This window comes from Myxocyprinus asiaticus, chromosome 43 (assembly GCF_019703515.2).
Source record: "Myxocyprinus asiaticus isolate MX2 ecotype Aquarium Trade chromosome 43, UBuf_Myxa_2, whole genome shotgun sequence".
NCBI lineage: Eukaryota > Metazoa > Chordata > Actinopteri > Cypriniformes > Catostomidae > Myxocyprinus > Myxocyprinus asiaticus.
In genome coordinates, this window is record NC_059386.1 from 11,338,452 (window position 1) to 11,361,982 (window position 23,531).

Genomic DNA, 23,531 nt, shown 5'->3' on the forward strand with positions numbered 1-23,531 from the left:
GACCAGGGTAGACCAAACTAGAGCTTTAATATAGGAGAAACCACTCAGGACAACCGGGTAGGAGAAAGCCATTTAAAGACTCTGTCACTGCTCACCGCCTGTCTTAGCAAGTTGTATGTACGTGACTAAGCGGCAATATCGTCTGGTTGTGAGAAAAGCCAAACCAGACGATATTAGTTAACCCTACAACCACTGACTAAGAACGGAACTGGCTATCCATTTTCGGGAGGTTTACGTAATTTAATAACGGCCGGCGTAAGTCTCCAAAGATCAAAAGGACAATGAATAGAAGAGGATTTAGAGTAATCAATAACCTAAAAATGTTAAATTAAAAGAATGATCAGAAATTAGTTAGAGCTTAAATATAAATTAGAGGTCAACTTAAAATTGGAGTCAGATTAATATAAAATTGGAGTCAGATAAAATGAATAACGGAATTAAATGCGTGAATTAACAATAATTGATTTACTTCAGCACTCAGAAAAGACAGAACAACGCAGAGACCTTCAAGGGCAATTTATTGAAGTTCCGCTCTGGAACAGATATGAAAATTATATCATATCCATAGATTTCCCTCCTTTTTTACAATTTCAAGCTTGAAAGTAGTATTGTAGTTATTAAATATGCATTTGGTTATCAGCAAAACTCTCTTGACTTTGTTCTAGATTATTATACCTCTGTGGTTCCGTTGGACTGAATGAATGCTGGTATCCTAGCAACGATGTGGCGTAGTGCTGCCTAGGAAGCCTGTCCGAAACCAGTTTCCAGAGGTACCTTCGTACGCAAACGCTGTCTGTTAAGTCATTGACTGATAGGTCAGTGAGGCAACAAGGCAGCTACTGTACCTTTGGTTTCGGATTTTGGGTTCTGGCACATGGAAACCAGTAAGTAATCATGTTCACTCCGTGACACGGGTTTTGGTCCCATGAAAACCAGGGAGTAATAGCGTACATAACACATAGACAATGGTGAGTGATTCAGAGGTTGCCTCTGACTGTTAGGTTTAGGATTGGGGATTAGTGGGTAGAGTTAATAAAATATGCATTCCTTTTGACTATTACATCATTAACAACTAAAAATACAGCCAGCTTTTGGCACCACTCTGTGGACATTTCACCCAGAAATGGGTCAACTACACTTACAGCTTCGGCCACTGGGGGCAGTGGTTATAATTTTAGCAAATACAGACTGATTTCAGCAGCAGAACTTTCAACCTCCTGTCGCAGAATGGACTACTTGCACTGAGCTTCATGACGTACTTCCGCTTTGAAATAGTGCGGCCCGCTAGTTTCCAGTTAAATGTGTTTACATGCACCGTAGTTGCCTAGTTCTCGAAACGGCACTTAAAATGAGTGTTCGAAAGAGTATTTTAAAGTATAGATCTTTTCAGAGAAAGGAGAAGAAATATTCGGAACATTACCGTGTACAGCTTCTTCAAAATTCAGTGTAAGAACAGTTTTTAGAGCTTTAATTCAGCCTCAGCCTATCTGAGAAAGCAATGGCTGGTATATACTCCAATCCAAGTGCAGTTCACCATTGAAATGGAGTCACACGGAGGTCTGTAGCAGACATTTTTACCACAGATCAGCTCAAAACACAAATGACAGAAGAAAAAAATGTGGAAGGAGACAAAGTGTGTCAGCACCAGCAGCACTCTTTGAATTAAACAACTACGTGCTTCAGTAACTGCTATGTTCCATGTGTGAGGGAGGAGAGAGAAGCGATGAACACATGCTTCACCCTGTTTTTATTAAATGTATGTTTTAATCTTTATTTTGTGTCACTGTTTCACTGATAAGTACTGTATATCGATACATTTTGAAATGCAAAAGCATAAGTAACAGCTGCTAAAGATAATGAGTTATAACGTTTGAAATAGATTAAACATATGTAGTGTGGTTAAATATATTTTAGCACAGTTATTTATTTAATTTGATAATACAACTGCTTCATTCTGTTCTGAGTGATTTTTATAGCATGGTCAGAGTAAGACAACAGCTAATGTATTTATAAATAAAGACATCTGGGACATTTATCCAAACAAGAGGCATTTGCAACCGTTGTATGGTGAAATTTTTTGTTGAATCTCAACTGCTATGAAATGTCATCAGTGAATGAAACAGGTGTTAATGAGATGGCCAGACAGCTGCAGGTTATATGTTTGATTTATTATTTAGGAGCTGAATTTAGCTTAATTTTATAAGAAAAAAATATATTTAGAGCAAATTTCTGCAAATTATAAAATTGAGACATTTGCGCCAACCATTTGATTTATTGATTGAATCAACTGACCGCCCCCCCCCCTGTTTATAAAATAATCTGACTTCCATTAATAAATCTATGCACTTAGGCATGCTGAATGCTGTAACCGGAAATGCCTGAGCCGCACTACTTAGAACGTGGAAGCAGTTGTGCAAGTAGTCCATTTACAGTGTGTAACTCGTCTTTGCATTGTTTGTGATATGGACATTAATGATACCTCAAACTGTGCGGCTTGTTGAGGAAAGATGTGCTACTACTTATTGGCAATTACTATCACTTGATCGGAATAATGAATTTCACCTGGCGGTTGTTAAAAAAAAAAAAAAAAAAACAGGCGAAAAAATCCCATTGACTCAAATTGGAAGAGTAATCCAAGCCTTGAATTGGGCAAGTAAGCAACCCCCTCGCAACTACCCAGAACACTGTAGTATCTAGGGATGTGCCCGAAGCAGAATACCTTATTCAGAAAGGCACGAATGACTTCAGAAAGAATAACGAATTCAACTGAATAACAGAAAATATATTTGTTAGACTGATAATCCAACGAGCACAAGGATAGAGCGATATTTTATATAAACGTATCTAAAACGGCAACGCAATGGTGAGTCTGAAGCCAACATGACTTAAGTATAAACTTTATAAATGAGAATGTATATGCTCAGAGTGGTATGGGTGCTATAAATTACTATTGCATAGGCTAAAACAAATCTAATCCTCAAAATAATATGATAATCCACAACAATAATTCAGTATTATTATAATTTAAAAAAAAATTGTTTTTAGTTAGTTTTTGCTCATTCACCGAAAACATGTTTCAGTAAAATATAAGTGGGTAAATAATGCATTTTATTTCTGCATTGTTGTATGCATATTTGTACATATAAATGAAAATGATTACATTTCTTTTAAAATAAAATATTACTTCATGCATTAAATATTTTGAATCTACTTGTCTTGGATGTCTGTTTGGTTGAATTGATGGTACCTCTGATTTAAAAAATAATAATTTTAAAGGTGCACTCACAAATATTTTCCTCATTAAAAAAGTTTAACTCCTAAAGACATGAACTGTAACTTTGCAATATATGTATAAAATCATGACCACTCACATGAGATGAAGACTCCAGTCATATCAGTAACCTTATAAAAGCTGTTTTATTCTACATGGAGAGGGTCCGCACATGGGGGCTTCCATGTTTGAATCACATGTCCAGCCGAATACTACTTACTTAATCTCAGTAACCGTCCTGTTCAGGGGCAGACTGGCCATAGGGAGAATCAGGATACGGGGCTGAATGGGCCGCAAAACGGCGCCGCAATATGCCAAAGGGGGCCGCATATGCACCTACCAACCCCCGCTTTTTCGTTTGTTTGTTTGTTTAACAACACGGAGCAATCCATGGTTGACAACACATGATCAGCTATATCTTGTTAGAAAAAATAATCAAATTAATATAATCCATCCATCTTCTATAGCCACTTGTCCTATGTAGGGTCACAGGTAGTGCTGGAGCCTATCCCAGCTATCTCAGACCAAAGGCAGGGAAACGCACTGGACAGGTGGCCATCACAGGGCTAACACACACAGACATACACATTCAGACTCTCACTCACACCTATGGGCAATTTAGAGTCTTCAGTTCACTTAACCTGCATGTTTTTGGACTGTGGGGGACACCGGAGCACCCAGAGGAAACCCACGCGAACATGCAAACTCCACATAGTAATGCCCTGGGTGAACCGGACCTCAAACCAGGGACCTTCTTGCTGTGAGGAAACAGTGCTACCCACTGAGCCACCGTACCACCCATTAAATATAAATGGAATAGTCACATTTAAAATGAGCTTTTCATTTAGTTTTGATGGACTTCCAGTTTAAGCCCTGCCCATAATGGTTATATCCAAATACAGAAAAAAAGATAAATTTGCCATTGCAACAGATACAGACACAAATAATGGCTTCACTGCACATGCCTTCCAGCATCCATATACTATATGTTTCATACATAACTCATGGAATTAATTAAAAAGACATGATAAGTTAGACGCAAATGCACACATGTTCAACACCAGGTTTTGTCTTTCTCCAATGGGGATTATTGCACTTAATGCACTGTTAACACGGAGGCCATACAGCCCCAATATCCTGTTCAGAGTCTGCTTCTACCTCCTCTGGAGGGCCGGCATTTTATTGGCCATGTAAAAGTCCACCCACAGAATGACATAATGCTCCCTGCTGATTATAGAATCCCACGCTAACAGGGGAAGTGGACCCCTGATCATGTTCTGTCGGACGCCCACTTTGTACAAACACACCCAGGCACTCCCCAAAAACTGCCGTTCCCACACAGTTTCATTTGTAGTCAGCCACACGATGCACAGATGGCCAGGAAGCCATCCTTGCTTAAACATTACACAGAACTCTTTTAAGACTAAAAATACACAGGGCAGGGCAAAGCGGGTCATTTCTTGAATCTCAAATAAAGAAATAACGGACAAATAATCAAGAGTATACTATGATATACAGTAGGGAAATGGATATTCTGTGTATAAACTGTCATTACAGTATACTTGACATTGACAGTGTTTCTCTATGTGAGTGAAAGTTGGGAAAATAAATAAAAAACCTGATCTGCCTAATAGCTGTAAAATAGTATCTGGGAAGTAACTATCCAAACCAACAAACCATAGCAGGAGAACCCTTCAAGACTGAACACAAGCAAGTATGACAATTTTACTCACCATCCATAAGCTGACAATATATTATAGTACATTTTTATTAACAGTATATTGTCTTTCCTCTTTATGTGAAGCACTCCATGAACATAAAAGTGATAGCTCACCCAAAAAGGAAAAATCTGTCGTCATCTGCGCACCCTTATGTTGCTTAAAATTTATTGTGAAACAGATTTGAGAGATTTTCAGTAAATGATGACCTGCATTTTGGTTTGTTTCTCTTACAAAGCTGTATTCCTACTTGACTAAGAGAAGAAAATATAGGGCAAAAATGGTGTGAACTACTTTTTATGGTTCTTTTTATCTTTTTGGGAGCTTTATAGCCGTAGTCACCATCCACTTACATTGTATGGAAATGCGCAGCCTGAACATTCTCCAAACGTACTCCTTTTGTGTTCAGCATAAGAAACAAAGTCATTTGGGGTTGGAATCACATGATGGTGAATAAATTAGGACAACATTTTTATTTTGGAGGGAATTATCACTTTATGATTTAGACATAAAATAGATGTTTTAGTAATTCTTGCACATTAGGTCAAATAAATACCACTGTTCTCATTCCAAAAGGAAATGTCTAGGCTGTGTCTCTGCAGCATGAGAATAAAATGAAACATCCCCCGCGGCTAATCACAGAATGTCACATGTGCTAGCTCGACTCTGGAAATAGTTAGCTTATTCTGCTTGTCCGCTGGATGGGAGTTTGATTCTCTGCTCCAGACATTATCCAGCTCACTTCCTGGAGCTGCGCGGAGTGCCAACATTCCCTGGGACTGCCGTTTTACGTAGACAATCCAGATGAAATTCAAACAGACCTACATCATGATCAAGGACTAACTGATGTCTAAGTTGGAATGACAGTTTCATGGCAAAGCTTGCTTAGTTATCCCAGTATATGATTCATGTGTGTCTTGGGATGAAATCACTGGAGAGGGCAAAGTTCAAGCTAAATATTATGGTGAGATAGGAAAAAAGCTACAGTAATTTATGGACAGGCTGAAAATGGACGGTGCTGTAAACTATATATAATTATATACTGTATGGTATATGCACATATGATGCTTCAGATATCATTCTGCAGATACCAGATTTCATGGACATGACTAAATAAATTGACGTTTCTATTAAATGTGCCACAGAGGTTTCATAAAACTCTCAGGACATTTGAGTTTTGATGTGTTGTATAACACACCAACACGATTACAAGGCTGAAAGTTTAGCCTTAATGTGCCTGTGAGATGTGTTGTTTGTTGTTAAAGTGCAGATAATATGATCATATGGGCCTTCTCCCCCTTTCCTCACTGATGGAAATCAAGTCAAATCACATGATAGAAAAAAAAAAAAAAAGACCCAGGAAAATGAATGTTGTTATCCTTCTCCTGTGATATACAGTACATGTTATACTTCTAATACAAGACTCAACAATAAGGATTTTTTCTTCAATAAATCAATAAATATTATTGCCAGCAGAAATAGTTTTATTTTTGATATAATGCAAAATTTTATTTCAGAAAATATTAGGAAAATAAATAAATATATATATATATATATATATATATACAATTATAGAAAAGATTTTTATGTATAATAATTATGTGTTATCATATACATTTAGATATACAGTTGTGCTCAAAATTTTGCATACCCTGGCAGAAATTGTGAAATTTTGGCATTGACCTTGAAAATATGACTGATCATGCAAAAAAACTTTTATTTAAGGATAGTGATCATATGAAGCCATTTATTATCACATAGTTCTTTGGCTCCTTTTTAAATCATAATGAGAACAGAAATCACCCAAATGGCCCAGATCAAAAGTTTACATACCCTTGAATGTTTGGCCTCGTTACAGACACACAAGGTGACACACACAGGTTTAAATGGCAATTAAAGGTTAATTTCCCAACCTGTGGCTTTTTAAATTGATAAATAGTCAATGAGTTTGTTAGCTCTCACGTGGATGTACTGAGCAGGCTAGATACTGAGCCATGGGGAGCAGAAAAGAACTGTCAAAAGACCTGCATAACAAGGTAATGGAACTTTATAAAGATGGAAAAGGATATAAAAAGATATCCAAAGCCTTGAAAATGCCAGTCAGTACTGTTCAATCACTTATTAAGAAGTGGAAAATTCAGGGATCTCTTGATACCAAGCCAAGGTCAGGTAGACCAAGGAGAAATACAGGCTGCTCTGGAAAAAGACGGTGTGGTTGTTTCAAGGAGCACAATATGACGATACTTGAGCTGCATGGTCGAGTTGCCAGAAAGAAGCCTTTATTGCGCCAATGCCACAAAAAAGCCCAGTTACAATATGCCCGGCAACACCTTGACACGCCTCACAGATTCTGGCACACTGTAATTTGGAGTGACGAGACCAAAATAGAGCTTTATGGTCACAACCATAAGCGCTATGTTTGGAGAGGGGTCAACAAGGCCTATAGTGAAAAGAATACCATCCCCACTGTGAAGCATGGTGGTGGCTCACTGAGGTTTTGGGGGGTGTGAGCTCTAAAGGCACGGGGAATCTTGTGAAAACTGATGGCAAGATGAATGCAGCATTTTATAAGAAAATACTGGCAGACAATTTGCATTCTTCTGCACGAAAGCTGCACATGGGACGCTCTTGGACTTTCCAGCACGACAATGACCCTAAACACAAGGCCAAGTTGACCCTCCAGTGGTTACAGCAGAAAAAGGTGAAGGTTCTGGAGTGGCCATGACAGTCTCCTGACCTTAATATCATCGAGCCACTCTGGGGAGATCTCAAACGTGCAGTTCATGCAAGACGACCAAAGACTTTGCATGACCTGGAGGCACTTTGCCAAGACAAATGGGCAGCTATACCACCTGCAAGAATTTGGGGCCTCATAGACAACTATTACAAAAGACTGCACGCTGTCATTGATGCTAAAGGGGGCAATACACAGTATTAAGAACTAAGGGTATGCAGATTTTTGAACAGGGGTCATTTCATTTTTTTCTTTGTTGCCATGTTTTGTTTTATGATTGTGCCATTCTGTTATAACCTACAGTTGAATATGAATTCCATAAGAAATAAAAGAAATGTGTTTTGCCTGCTCACTCATGTTTTTTTTTTTTTTAAATGGTACATATATTACCAAATCTCCAAGTGTATTCAAACTTTTGAGCACAGTTGTACCTATACATGTATATATGTTATTCATATATTTGTATATATATAAACAATTTATATATAATTGTATTTAAATGAAATATATTTATATGTATACAACTAAATAAAAAACAAATAATGTATTATTTTCAGTTATTGCAATAGCTGAAGATTATACAGCCATAACTCCACGACAGCATTAATTCATAAACACTTTTGCTGAAAAAGATGTCAAACTGTGCAAAATATTACTGATTTGTCAATAATTTTCAATACATATTTTGATTCTAACTCAAGTATATATCACAAGTCACATACACTGATGAGCCATAACATTATGACCACCTGCCTAATATGCTGTTGGTCCTCCACATGCCGTCAAAACAGCAATGACCCACCGAGGCATGGACTTTACAACACCCGTGAAAGTGTCCTGTGGTATCTGACACCAAGACATTAGCAGCAGATCTTTCATGTCCTGTAAGTTGCGAGGTGGAGCCGCCGTGGATCGGACTTGTTGGTCCAGCACATCCCATAGATGCTAAATCGGATTGAGATCTGGGGAATTTGGAGGCCAGGGCAACACCTTGAACTCTTCACAATGTTCCTCAAGCCATTCCTGATCAATGTGTGCAGTGTGGTGGGGCGAATTATCCTTCTGAAAGAGGCCACTGCCATCAGGGAATACCATTGCCATGAAGGGGTGTACTTGGTCTGCAACGATGTTTAGGTAGGTGGCACATGTCAAATTGAGGTCCACATGAATGGCCGGACCCAGGGTTTCCCAGCAGAACATTGCCCAGAGCAACAGACTCCCTCCACAGGTTTGTCGTCTTCCCACAGTGCATCCTGGAGCCATCACTTCCCCAGGTAAATGACGCTCACATACACGGCCGTCCCTGTGGTGTAAAAGAAAACGGGACTCATCAGATCAGACGACCTTCTTCCACTGCTCCAAGGTTCAGTTCCAATGCATGCGTGCCCATTGTAGGCACTTTCGATGGTGGACAGGGGTCATCATGGGCACCCTGACCGGCCTGATACGCAACAGGGTGCGATGCACTGTGTGTTGTGACACATTCCTCCCGTAACCATCGCTAAAAATTTTCTGTGACTTGTGACACAGTAGATCTTCTGTCGGTTTGGACCAGACGGGATAGCCTTCGTTGCCCTCGAGCATCAATGAGCCATGGGCACCTAACACCCTGTCGCTGGTTTGTGGTTTGTCCCTCCTCGGACCACTGTCGGTATGTACTTACCACTGCTGACTGGGAGCACCCCACAGAGTTTCAGAGATGCTCTGACCCAGTCGTTTGGCCACAACAATTTGGCCCTTGTCAAAGTCACTCAGATCCTGCCCATTTATCTTCGACAATTTTGAATATATATTAATTACACAAAACACAAAAGACGAATGATAAATTAACAATAAATTAACAATAAATAACTAAATCATTTTTTTATATAAAAATTAAATCCAACCTTGATTTGCAGCACCCCCTAGTGGCTTGGGGGCCCTAAGCGGATGCTTATACCGCTTATAGCTAGAAACGGCCCTGGCAGTGACAACACAGCACCCAATAGGACAAGAGACATCCGTCAACTGGGCTGAAACTCTCTCACACCGGCCCCGGGCCAAAAGGTCATCCTTACTATTGAGCCCTATAATATTCGTCCCAGCCAGCTCATAAGCAGAGAGGCACATATGTAATTGCACCTGTAACGTATCTGTTCTCTCATTATTTTTGTGCTATGAGGTTTATGACCTGAGAGAGAAAGGTCACAGGGCTGTGCCCCTGAGGCCATGTTCTTCAGTTGGTTTTAAATGTGCTGTGCCCCACATTTGGATTGTTATGTTATGTTGAACATTTTATGAGAACACAGGGTTTTCCCCTATTATCTTTCATTACAATGCTGTTCATTTAGAGGAAAACTGTGTTAAAAGAACAAATGCAACTTCCTGGATGTTTCCTCTTCTGCTGCTTTGAACAATACACATTTAAACATTTGTCACCACCCAAGCTCAAACCATTGCTTTCGAAATATGCACTTAAAATTATTATGTTTGAAGTCATATGAAGGGTCTATGCAGACAGGCTGAAATACATGTTATTAAATCTTTTATCTCACAATGACCCCAAAAGTATTTTGAGACTTAAGCTACACTTACAAATCTATGAATTAAATTTAATGAGATAACAGAACAAAATATTTTAAGTGACACTGGCAAATAAAGGATGCTAAACCTTTTCTCAGAAATATGCTTTAACCAACTGGTCCCACTGTGTTTATTAATGGATATTTAAAGTAATTCCCTCTCAAGTTCACACAGGTGTCCTAGCAGAGAAATCACAGGTGTGGTTAATCGCATTATCTTTGAACATTTTCCACTAACATTTGACAACCAGAAAGTGTCCAAATACATTTATGTCTTTCTTTTGAACAGTTATTATGCAATGAAATTCTTATATTTTTAAGTGTTGCTTAAGGGTCCGAAATACTTGTGGGGCCACTGTATATCTGATGACAATAAAATAACTTTAATTGATTTAGTGTATGGCTCTTAAAATGCATTTGCACAAGTATGAAGGTAAAAGTAATATGAGGCCCAATGCACCAATGCAATGTTTCCCTATTCAACAACAACTCTATGTCTTACAAACAAGTGCAAATCCTCAGTAGATATGCATACTAAAACAAAATAAATTGTATCCTGTTCTTAGAAATTTTACTTCCTGTGCATGTGTCTTTTATGAAGTCAAGTATGCTATGACTCACAAGTTCGAGCCTGTTGACTGTTTCAAATGTGAAATGTGCATGTTTAATCTCTTTTAGACAAAGCAAAATTTAAAACATTCTATAGTTGGCTGTTGCATAAGAACATGTAATTAATTATTTTAAATTTGCATAATCAGATTATCTAAACGATTACATTACTTATTACAGTTTTAGTTAAATTTGTAGTGCTGTCAGTCTTTTAAAATTTGTAATCGCGATTAATTGCATAATTCTTTTAATAGTTAATCGCGATTAATTGCAGATTTAGAAAGTGCTGAAATTTGACACAATATAGACTAATTTTCTTGTCAAAATACATTTATTTCCTTTTTAGGAAAGAAAGCAAAACAATATGTAACAAAATAATGATTTATTAACATTTTCCAAACAAAGCCTTCCACAGTATTAAGATAGAAATAAACAAAAATAGCACCAATTCAAGTAACATTAAACGTCTTCCAAAGTCTAAGTGGGAGTTTGACTAATTGATAGAACTAGTCCCCACATAGGTTGCATATTCATTGCAAGGGGCATTAAATCTCTTAAACTCGCATCCTCCACAATATAAATCACCCTGCAGACTGTGGCTATCCGCTTTGTTACAGCAATCGTGAAGCCGCGTTCATGATTCGTGTCAGAGCGGCAATGTCAGCGTCAAGTAGTGCTTTGATCTCCACATGAAAAGCGCTGCAGACAAAAATGTCTCATTCTACGTTTTCATGATAGTTAAGACTTGACGTGCTTTTGTGGCAATAAAACTGCACCTTAAAGAGGCTGCAAAGTACTTGCTAAGAGGTCCTTTCCCACCGCTGTTGTGTGTGTGTTGTGCGCATCAGTGTAATGACACTAGACGGACACATCACAAAGGTTCCGCCCTAGTCCCACCACTGTTTTTGCTGGTTTAAGCTTTATTAACAGTAAATGGGTTAACTGCGATTGAGAAAAATTAACGCATTAAACTTTTTAAATTACTCACATGCGTTAACACGTTAATTTTGATAGCTCTAGTCATTTGTAATCAGAACCAGATTACATTTCAGAAGTAATCTACCCAAAATTGTTCATTTATTTTGTCACAATATTATTTTACTGCACTGTCACCACATTATTTTACTCTAACAGGTTCCTCAGGACAACCATCTCTCTAGGCATGGATAGATCATGGTCCTAAATGGGCCCTGGGCACACATCTTTGCTTTTTGTACACTTTGAGACAGTGAATGATTTGAGACAGTAATTTTATAAACAAAACACACAATTGCTTTCAAAATCACTTGCAGATCAAGGAGGTGTTTTTGAACTTCAGGAAGCTAAACTTGTGCAGATTGAATGGAAAGTTCAGTCACTGCCGTATCTGATGGATCAGAGGAACGTTGTGCCAGCAAGAAAGTGCCACCATGTTGTCAAAGTCCATTAACCAACTAATGCCACCAGTTCACTCACAAAGCAGATGGCAAGGGAGGGCCAGTTTTCCCAGAATTTTTAAATATCCTGGAACATTGAATTCTTCCAGTGATCATGTCATGATGGCAAAAATAAAAACAAAAAAAAACAAATGATGAAACAAGCTTTATCACAATTTATAGGAATCATTCCAGACTGCATGGTAGTAATCTATTATATACAACAGAAATGTTTTTATAGCTTGTTGAATCGTTGGCATGTTTTAGTTGGAGGCTGACCAAACAAGTAAATGCTTATTATGATCATAATAGCAATTCTTTTATACACATTCTGCGGCAGTTTTCAGAAGAGTGAATGATTTCCCATTACCCTCTACAAACCTTACCAATCCAGTGGCCCCAAAAAGTATTTAGATACTTAAGTCACACTTGAAAACATATATGAATGTTTTTACATTAAAGGTACTGTAAGTGATTTTTTTTATTATTATTATTATTTGCAGAATTAACGTATGCAGAAAACATTCATATTTTCTGTCAAATATCACTGAAATACGTGGCATGAAATATCACACCAGTCTCTATAACAGCCCTAGGCTTGGTAAAAAGAGGCAAAAAAGATGCCCGTGGGCTGCGGTCAGATCCTTTGTTTAGTCAGTCAGAAGACTTTCTGCCTGTCAATCATTGTGCACATTCACAGGGCAGCCCGCGTGACTGCTGTTTGCATTTTCCATTTCCCTTTTTGATTTGTATAATAGGACCTATACTAGGGTATAGGATAGAGAGCTATAGGATGCTCCCTTGCTCCCAATTTAGTGTATGACTTAAACTCCAGTGTGCTTGTCTGTCTGCACTGGTCTCATAACAGTTCGAAATGCACCTTATTTTCATCCCAACTCCATATAAAGCCTCTGAAAGCACCATTTGTCAACATTTGTCATGATAATGCACTGTAAATATAGGATTTCTTTTTTTATCCCCTTTTCTCCCCAATTTGGCATGCCCATTTCCCAATACTACTAGGTCCTCATGGTGGCACAGTTACTCACCTCAATCTGGGTGGCAGAGGACAAATCTCAGTTGCCTCCACTTCTGAGACAGTCAGCCTGTGCATCTTATCACATGGATTGCTGGGCGTGTTACCGTGGAGACTTAGCGCATGTGGAGGCAATCACACTATTCCCCGCGATCTACGCACACAACTTACCACACGCCCCATCGAGAGCGAGAACCGCAATATCGTGACCATGAGGAGGTTAACCCATGTGACTCTACCCTCCTTAGCAACTGGGCCAATTTGGTTGCTTAGGAGGCTGGCTGGAGTCACGCAGCACACCCTGGATTCAAACTTGCGACTCCAGGGGTGGTAGTCAGCGTCTTTGCTCACTGAGCTACCCAGGCCCCCAATATAGGATTTCTAAGGGAAAAAATGCACTAAAGTACACATTAGTGTACATTGTGTTTAGCAGAATGGCATTTTGCGATAAATCGCTCAAATTTAAAAAATGGCATATCGGATAAAACTAGAGACTCTCTTTTGACTCAAACAGGTTTAAATGTAAAAACTTAGTTAGGTTTCTTACCAGATGTTGTTTTGTTGCCATTTCTCCCAAAGACCACCTCCGCTGTGGTCGGCGCTATGTTGTAAAGTTTAACCACTTACTGACAGCACAGAGTCTCCTAAACTGACATTATTCGGTTTAAATGAATTTAAAATATGTGTTGCATATAGCGAAGCCAAAATACAATGTCCACGCATGTGATCTTGAACTTCCCATTGGGTACCGTCAACCCACACTAATTTGCCCTCTCTGGAAATTATTTCTCAAAGTGCACGTAACTGTGCAAATACAGTATATGAACCATGTCTACTGTCTACAACAATCTTCTACCATAATTATGAGTCAGTGTGTTTCCTTTGAAAGGACTGGGGCCTGTCTGCCTGTAATGGAATGCCTTTTTAAGTTTCCAAGTATGGAAGAAGACAGTTCAGAGCAAGGTCTTCGGGGAGATTTGAAGCATTTGCCAGTAAGTGCTCTAGATTTATAACTGTGAAAATCTTCATGCCAGTGAGATGGGAGTGGCAGACGATTAACTTCAGCCCCTAAGACTACACTTGAAGCATTCATCCCTGATGACTCTATTTTGGATGCACATTATTAAATTATCCACAAAGGGTTTCAATGATTCCACAGTCAGCCATATTAGATACACAGGCTACAAGACAAATCAATTAATAAAGTGATAGAAACCAGTTTAATGAGTCTGCTATAAAGATGCCATAAATTCAAAAAGACAGATGGCATCCAATCCATTCTGCCATTATGCATTCAATAAAATAATCATTATCAGTCTTGAGTGGATCACTTCTGAAATTGAATCTGGTACTGATTACAAATTACATGACTAAAATTGTAATCAGTAACATAATATTTTAGATATATATCACACTTATCAGCAATCTAATATGATTACTTCTGAATTACTCATTGCATGTTTTGATGAAAATCTAATCATTACTTTTAAATGTATCAAGTACAATTATCATTCCTTTCATTGAACATTTGTAAACATAAAATCAAACAGCAACTGGCTATTAGTCAGTTGCTGAGTAAAACAAATGTGTCTAAAGGGCCATAAAAACTAACACTTTGTAACCCATTATTAATAGATAATTATGACTGTTAATGTAATCATAAATGTAGTCATGTAATCCATAAAAGTAACTGCAATCTGATAACTATTAAAATTGTAATCTAATTACAATTACTTCTTTTTAAATCTGATTACATAAACTGGATTACATGTAATCTATTACTAACTAACACAGATTATTTATTTGGGACAGTGCAGGCGTTTTGTACATTTCAGCACACACAGAAGGAATGCATTCTTATTAAAACCGAGTGCACTGTGGACAGAGTTTATCAAAGCAAGAAAATCCCAAGCATTGACAAAAAGACCATTAAATGCACACACATGTCTCTGTGTAGGTGTGTATGTTTACACTGAAGTACAGTTTCATTTGGTAGTTTTCGCCACACTTCGGTTTGTGAACAGCAATGAAAAGCTATCTGGCTTGACTCCAAGAATGGAAGAAGACAGAAGTCTTCTGGGAGATTTGAGGCATTTGCCAGTAAATGCCACAATAATGACGAAAAGTTTATGTAGTTTTATCTACTTATCTAAGAAAACAGCATGCTAAGAGTCTCATTCTAATCATAAATCCACATCGCCATTGATTGAGCATTTATAACAATCACCACATCTTAAGAGAGCCAGCAAAACATCTTTCTAGGTAAACGACCAAATAATCAACATGTACAGCAGATCTTTTAATCCCATGTTACACGGCCCTTAGACTGGATGTGTATGTATGTGAACATGTATTTGTGTGGGGTTCCATGCATCCGCATGAAGTCCACTTGTCCCACACATGCAGATTGAATCCAGATGCACTCTCTAAAGGATCTCAAACCAAAAACACCTGCATGCTCATCTCCATTAGGAATTCACACAGCTTAAATGCCGCCACTACAGTAATCACATCTGAGATCTTTGGGTCAAAAGAGGAGAGATGCTTTCATAACCAAACATGGGTTTTCTCTGTGGTATCCACAAGGGTGTGTGTGCTAATCTGCAAAACTAGGAGGACCCAAAAGCAAGTAAAGGAAATGACCTGCACTAAAACAAAAGTACCACGGTGATACCATGTTTTTTTAGACATTGTACCATAGTAATACAATGGTTTACTGGACATGTCCCATGACATGAAGAGTACCATAGTATTCTTTGCAGTACAATAAAAATACCATGGACCATGAATATGATTATAGAACAGTTTGTGCCGATCTAATCTGATTGGACATGCTGCATCCCAAGAGTGCTGATATATAGCCCAACAGCACTGGGACGCTCCACTATTTGTATCATTCCACTTATCCATGTTCATGGATTGCCAAATAGTAGCTGGGATTTTAATTCATTGTTCATTTTGATTTATTTTCCTGATTTGTTGAGAAGGGTCTATTTGTGTCCTTCAAGACTACAAGTTACACCTACTGCAAGCACCGCCCACTACAGTTAACTGCCCTTTCAAATAACTATCGAAATGCTAAGGCCTCGCAAGAGTTGGATGCCACATTCATACACAGTGTTAGCTGTGTTTATTTGGAGTCCCGCAGCAACCCTACACCTTAACCTTTTCCCTATACCTAACCCTAACTACAAATATTAAAAATGAAGAGCTTGTAAAATGTTAAAATATAACACATCTTAAAAGTTCTAGTTAAAACAATTATATCACCATAGTGCTAAGTGGCAACAGTGAAGAGAAAAGCAATGAAAAGGAGGAGAAGAAGCTAAACTACTGTGTATCTAGCAAGCTAAATAGCTAGCGGTATGCTAAGTAGCCGGTAAAGCTACCGGTTAGCTTTTAAACTAACTGCAGGAAATTTCACCATTTATAGCCTTGGTTTAATAATATGATATGTGACATACTTTAAAAGTTATTCTTTGTCATATTTATAGTTGTAGTGCTTTCCTTGTACTCTTGCGGGATGTAGACAAATGCACTTGGATTCGTTCAGTGACCATTTCTGGAGATTGCATATTAACTCCAGTAGGCGTCAACAAATGAGTGTCTTTTCTGTTATGAGTGAGTCTTTGACTTAACTGATTCATTAATAACACAGAGTTGTTCACCACCAAAACAATGGAAGTGAACGAGAATGATTCGTTCACTTAAAACATTTGTTCAAAAACATATTCCTTTATGAATGAAATACAACTAGCATGATATATATGAAAAAACAGCACTCTTGCTTATGTGATATTGCTTAAAGGTGCAATCAGTACTTTTTTTAAATGTTGTTTTGGACTAACACTGACACCTAGCAGTGTAGATGCAGCATTATTCAAACGCAATAGTCTTCGGTTATCTATGCAGCTTATACAAATTCACTATTCACAAGCCATGATGAATTTAATCCATGTGTGAAACTGTCCACAATTGTCTGGTCATGTGATTCTAACATGGCAGCCCCCATGAGGGGACCCTCTCCACGTAGAATAAAAAGAGCTTTTATAAGTTTACTGATATGTCTGGAGTCTTCATCTCATGTCAGTGGTTATTATTTTATACATATAATGCAAAATTTGTGTTCATTTCTTTTGGAGTAAAAATGTTATAATGAGGAAAAAATGACTGATTGCACCTTTAAATGTCATACAGTACCATGGTCTATATCAAAGTAGAATAGTATTACCATCTTTTACCATAACTGTACCACGGTACACTGTAATTTGAAGGGCTATATCAGGAAAACTGCATGTTTAAACTTTTATCGGTGTACTGCTACTGTAATTTTGTGAACAACGGCATTTGTTGGAAACAATAATGGATCCCCATTGCAAAAAAAATAAAAAAAAATAAAAATAAAAAAGCAGGTATATTAACTGGTGGGTATATTGTGATGATAATGACCACTAAGTGGGCTGGCTCTGGACTCGAGCTCAGTGCAGGACTGGAGCAATGATGTGATGTGCTTTGCACCAGGGGCGGGGCCAGAAGGGTGGCACAGGGTGAGCTTTGCCACCCCACTTGCCACCCCAACTCGGACCCCGCTCGCATCCTGGAGACGGTGTGCGACGGCTTAACCCGTCCATGTTGCGCATGGTCCATAACAATGTTCCGCCCATGTCTGGGAGGACAGCACCCCCACCCCTTTGCCACCCCTGGCAAAAAATCCTGGACACGCCCCTGCTTTGCACCTAATATGAGTCCAAGTGAACCTCTATCTGCAGCTGCATCCTCAACTCAGTTCCTTAACGCGGATCACGAGCATGCATTACATGCATTCCTAAGAATCTGAACCCAAGGAGACATCTGAGCTCTCTTCATTTGGTTTAGTCTAACAACATTGAGCCCACCATCGATTGCGTTTCAGACTACTCATTAACTACAGTCCATTTCCGCTTCTTAATAACGTGCATTAAAAGTAAACATAAAGTGTTTAAAAGTTTGTCAAATGCACTTTGGTGGAAAACAGTAATAAATCTTGAATTATTTTTGAATTTACGCATAAATCAAATTCAGAATATCAAAGTAATGTTATTATAATGCGGAACAGCAATATCAGAATTTACACCTGATGTCATGGCAATAATCACTTTACAACACTACAAGGAATATTCGTCTCTAATAGCTTATGAAACGTTGTACAATTACGTTTTAAGATTAAAATCATATAGACAAAAAAGCGACAGATAGTGTGCAAAGGCTCTGTTGTGCGTAAATCTCAAAGCGTATTTCCGGAAACCCGTTATACGCCGCATAAACATGCGCTTCAGTAATGTTCGCTGTTTATTGACCGTGGAGCATTATGCCAAAGTGGATATTACAGCAGATCGTGAATAATATATTCTAAAGCGTGCTCTGCCTTCGCTAATGCCAGCGAATAAACAGAGATGCGCACAGTTTTGCGCTCAGGTTTTTGACACTGTAACCCATATGTTATGCAGAATAAGACATAATAACACAAAAACGTACCTAGAATTGCTGCTAGTCTGAAACGATGGACTCCAGAAAGCATCTTCCTCGTTCCCTGTTAGAGCCTGGATACGACGATGTTTCCCTTGGAAGCGCAGACTCTCAACTGAGCAGCACTTCGAGTCTCTGGAGCAAAAGACTTGATTCAATTACTCGGAGAGTTTGCTAGAGGGCATTGCCTCTGCAAAGTCAATGTGCCATAAACCAGCGCAAGCCTGGGTTGATTTTAGGATCTCACACACCTTGCATGAACTTACTCCTTGACTGATTTTACAAGCACATTTCAGATCAGTAGGGGTGAGGGAGGATGTTACCGAGTTTGATTTTTTACTGGCTCTTGATTTTAAAATAAGATATTGGAAATAGTGGCCAAGCAGTATTGGTTTTAACACCCACAAACTTGTGCCTGGAAGTAATTTCAAACCATGGGGTTTTACAATCCTACATTTTATGGGCAGGGTTGGGAGGGTTACTTTTGAAATGTATTCCACTACAGATTACAGAATACATGCTGTAAAATGTAATTTGTAACGTATTCCGTTAGATTACTCAAGGTCAGTAACGTATTCTAAATACTTTGGATTACTTCTTCAGCACTGGTAGATTTTTTCACTTGTTTTGACTATAGAAATAGCATTTTAGCTTAGCGTAAAGCTGACAATTTACACAAGGTTTATTTCTATTTCTTGTGCTCCAGACTTACTTCAAACTTAGTTCTCTGTCTGCTCGTATGAATGTAACACATCATAAGAAAGTGTTTCACCGCTGTTCAAATGCACTTTGGATCGCATCATTTATATGCATAAATGCTTTCCATCTGAAAGGACTAAATATTAAATGAAACAAATGACAATAAAATGCAAAGTAATCTCTTCAGTAATCAAAATACTTTTTGAATGTAACTGTATTCTAATTACCAATGATTTAAATTGTAACTGTAGTGGAATACAGTTACTTATATTTTGTATTTTAAATACGTAATCCCGTTACATGTATTCCGTTACTCCCCAACCCTGGTTATGGGTAGTTAATTGGCTAATGTACTGTAGTTCTGCAAAGTCTGTGCAGAATTAGATTAAATTCTGATGTTGTTGTTTCTGTTTATCTCAAGTTCCTCTGAGATGTGACACAAAAAAATCACATCTTCTAACTATTGTTTAGTTACCTCTGTATCATGAAATTTTGTTTTTGCATTGTTAGTACACTGCTGTCGAGTGCTAGATGGCATATCAAAGTGAATCTCAATAGTCATTAGTCATTTTGACACTAGTGTGGTCAGAGGTCTGTGTCCTATACATAAACTGCGCTTCATCAAAGTCAAAACCAGGACCTGGGGGTTCTGGAGAATTCTTCCTAAAATAATGACATTTTCAGATGGCAAGAGGTCACATAAAAAATGAAAAGTTCAAAGGGTTAGAGTATGAGAGGCCATTAAGTGTTTAGTTCCCTTGTGTCCTGTCCTGTTTTGATACAAAAACGAACACAAAAATGTAATCTTAACCATTTCTGAAGACATAGACAGTTTACATAATTCTAGCTTCCTCTGTCCTCTAGATCTTCTCAGAATCTCGTTTCAGGAAAACTCTGATTAGTATTTATTTTTTTTATTTTTTTTTTATTTTTTGGCCCTTTCTTTAATCAGTTTCCTACACCTCACCCGTCTGCAAGCTCCCCCTTTGTAATGAGCAGTCACAGCCTGACACAGAGGAGAGGTTACAGAAGTGTATATAGGATGTATCCCATGAGCAACTTATAGGTATGTATATCCCAAACAAGTATATCCCCCCTGACTGAAGGAAATGAGGCAGGGTTTGACTGACTCTTCAGACAAATATTTGGCCAATGGGTCGACCCTCATCAGGTCAGTGTGAGCGTAAAGCAAATCCTCTTTTGACAGGAATAATGTTTATGTAATGTATGGTGCCTGACACTTATTATTTTTAAAGGAATTTAAATACAGTTTCCTCAATGAATGACATGACACTCAATTTTATTTAATTTTTTTGTCTATGCAGAACTATTTCATTATTTAAAACAAAAACAAAAAAATACGTAAAAATACAATTCATACAGAGAATGACTTGAGTACACCTCTTCTATTATGGACATGTTTTCAATTTCTGAATGTAATATAATTTTTTTATTATTATTATTTGTGGGGCTTGAAGAAAAAAAATTACTCATTAAGAGGCTGAAACTCTTGAAAAAAACTTTTTAAGTTTTGCATAATTTATTATTTCTAATTATATTATATATTATATTATTTTATATTATATTATATTGTAATTTGAATTGATTAAAATATAAATTTTTTAATTTAAATTTTTTTATTTAAAATTGTAAAATATGATTAATGTTTGAAAAATTTTTGGCAAGCAAATCATTGTCAATATGGCAAACATATTAACCCTTTAAGCTCTGAAGGTGCTTTTAAAGATTTCCTGTTTCAGTGGCATGCCCAAAATTAAAGGCTTATAACTCGACAAAAAAAAAAAAAAAAAAAACAAAGAGGATCAATTGTTTGGTATCATTTTAAAGAAAACTTTTGTTTTAAATTTTAATGACATAGATTGTAATAAATTATGAGACTCTCAGCCTAAGAAACTGCTGAGAAATCACCAAACAAACTTGAGCCAAAAATTAATTTTTGTTTCTGATTTTTTATGTTATATATCCCAGGGTTTAAATAAGGTAGCTGAGTAAAATATTGTGTTGATACGACAAAGCAATCAAAAGTTGTATCATTACAAAAATTATTTATTTTAGTGTTTAAAAACATCTCCAAGTGTGCAGAAGTCTCTCCAAACAAATAAAACATAACAATTGTACATAAGAACTATTACACATGCAAATACGACAATGACTAAAGGTATGCTCTTTCTCTAAAGCTTGCAGGCATGTGTAACGAGATCTCATTCAGTTCCATTCTGTGTCATTTGAGCCATCATTGAGTCTGTGTCATGTACTTGGCACCATCTCATGGTTGCCATATGAATTAGTGAACTCTCTGCCCATATTTGGATGACTTCCACATCTGGTTGCAGCGATCTGCATTGGTTTAGCATTCCATGACGCTCGACAATGTATTACATAATTTACGATGAAGTCACCTGATCCAGGAAAGGTAATGTGTTTTTAGCCAGATAGCACATAATGTGTTGTGTGCACATTGTGCTTCGTGTGGATTATTTTATGATCTATGCATCCGATTACATTGTGTGTCGGCTCGTTTTAACAGGAATCCCCACCTCTGAGTAATGGTTTTTATGTTTTGTTTATTTTTCGTAAAGTTATAAGCAGAAAATGTGGCCTATAAGCAACACATGTTTACATGTAACATGTATGTCATAGACATATATTTAGCTATTACTTGCTGTATTTTTGTCTGTGAGAAAAACAAGGTACAGTGCAAAATTATTAAGAAATTATCAAAACAGAATTCTGACTTGTCTGCAAGTTTCAAAGCATTTGTTCAGTTTTGGTCAAAATGCCTACATGTATTGTAAAGTACAGCTGCAAAGCTTTCAAACGATACCTGTAGTTATTAATATTTTGACAAAAAAAAATGTTTTTTCTTGGAGGGCCAATCCAAGCTTAAGGGTAAAGACAAGAATATAAAACAGGAGACTACAAACTATAAAACACGAAATTATATGATAGGGAGGACCCCTGTAGGCTCTGTATCTATATCAGTAAGTTTCTTAAAAATATCAGATATTTTGACTTTTTTTATGACATGTCAAGTTTAGTGCAGATTTCTAATGTCAAAAAGGGATGAAATTTATAGTCTGGACATTCAAACTTGAAAATGGTTGAACATTTTAAAAAACGTATAAATGTTCTTCACACATGTAAACCATCACCAAAAATTAAATTTCTAAGAACTTTTCACATAGGTTTTAATAAAACATTTCTCCTTTTCATGATCAAAGATATCCTAATTTGTTATTTACCTAACAAATTGTTGAATGTATTAGTGACAAAGGGGTTGATTACTTAGTATCAACATGAAATCAATTTCCACCCACATGAAAAAAAAAACTTCCAGAATTTAATTTGTGGCCTGTTTGTTTACTTTGGACCCAGCATGATCTTGATTATTTATCCTGGTGCCTAAGAAAAGCTTTTAAGCTGTCATTTGTTTTTCAGCAAACAGCTGAACATAAGCCATTATTACAGAAGATGCCAGTCAGATTGGTTTAAAATATTAAAGTCCTCTAAATGTGGGAGAAAAAATGTTTGATGGAGGACAATGAGTCCCCTAACAACAACATAATCCAATTAGTCATGTCCAGGACAGTCAGATGTCTGTTTTAAGCACTCTTTTCTCTTCTTGAGTCTTCTTTTAACTTACATTTTAAATAGATATGTTTTCAGAATGAGGAACTGAAAAACAACACATTCTAGATCAGTGTTTTAGAGTAACTCTCTAAAAGTAGTGACAACTACATTTTTCAGTAGCATGACAGTTGCTAAAGCTACTTTTTCCAAACAGTAGCAGTATAGCGGGACCAAACGATATGTTGCTATTTTTAAATTCAGGTGTACAGCTAAGCAAACTAATTCAAGAGCAGACTTAAATAGTTTGCCACTTTTTATTAGTAGCTTTCAGTGTTGCTAACTCCTTTTTCAAAAGGGTAGTTTGACTGTTGTTAAACTACTTTAAATGACTA

At 37.4% G+C, this 23,531-nt stretch overlaps 1 protein-coding gene across 1 annotated transcript in view; it reads right to left on the reverse strand.

Moving 5' to 3' along the window:
• itga1 (integrin, alpha 1) overlaps nt 1-19,084 on the reverse strand; it is a 96,170-nt gene extending 77,086 nt beyond the window's left edge. The window contains exon 1 of the mRNA XM_051685387.1: nt 18,859-19,084. Within this exon, the coding sequence (XP_051541347.1) occupies nt 18,859-18,901 (43 nt within the window). The 5' untranslated portion in view covers nt 18,902-19,084. The remainder of the gene's footprint in view (nt 1-18,858) is intronic.
• Between the last annotated feature and the right edge of the window lie 4,447 nt (nt 19,085-23,531).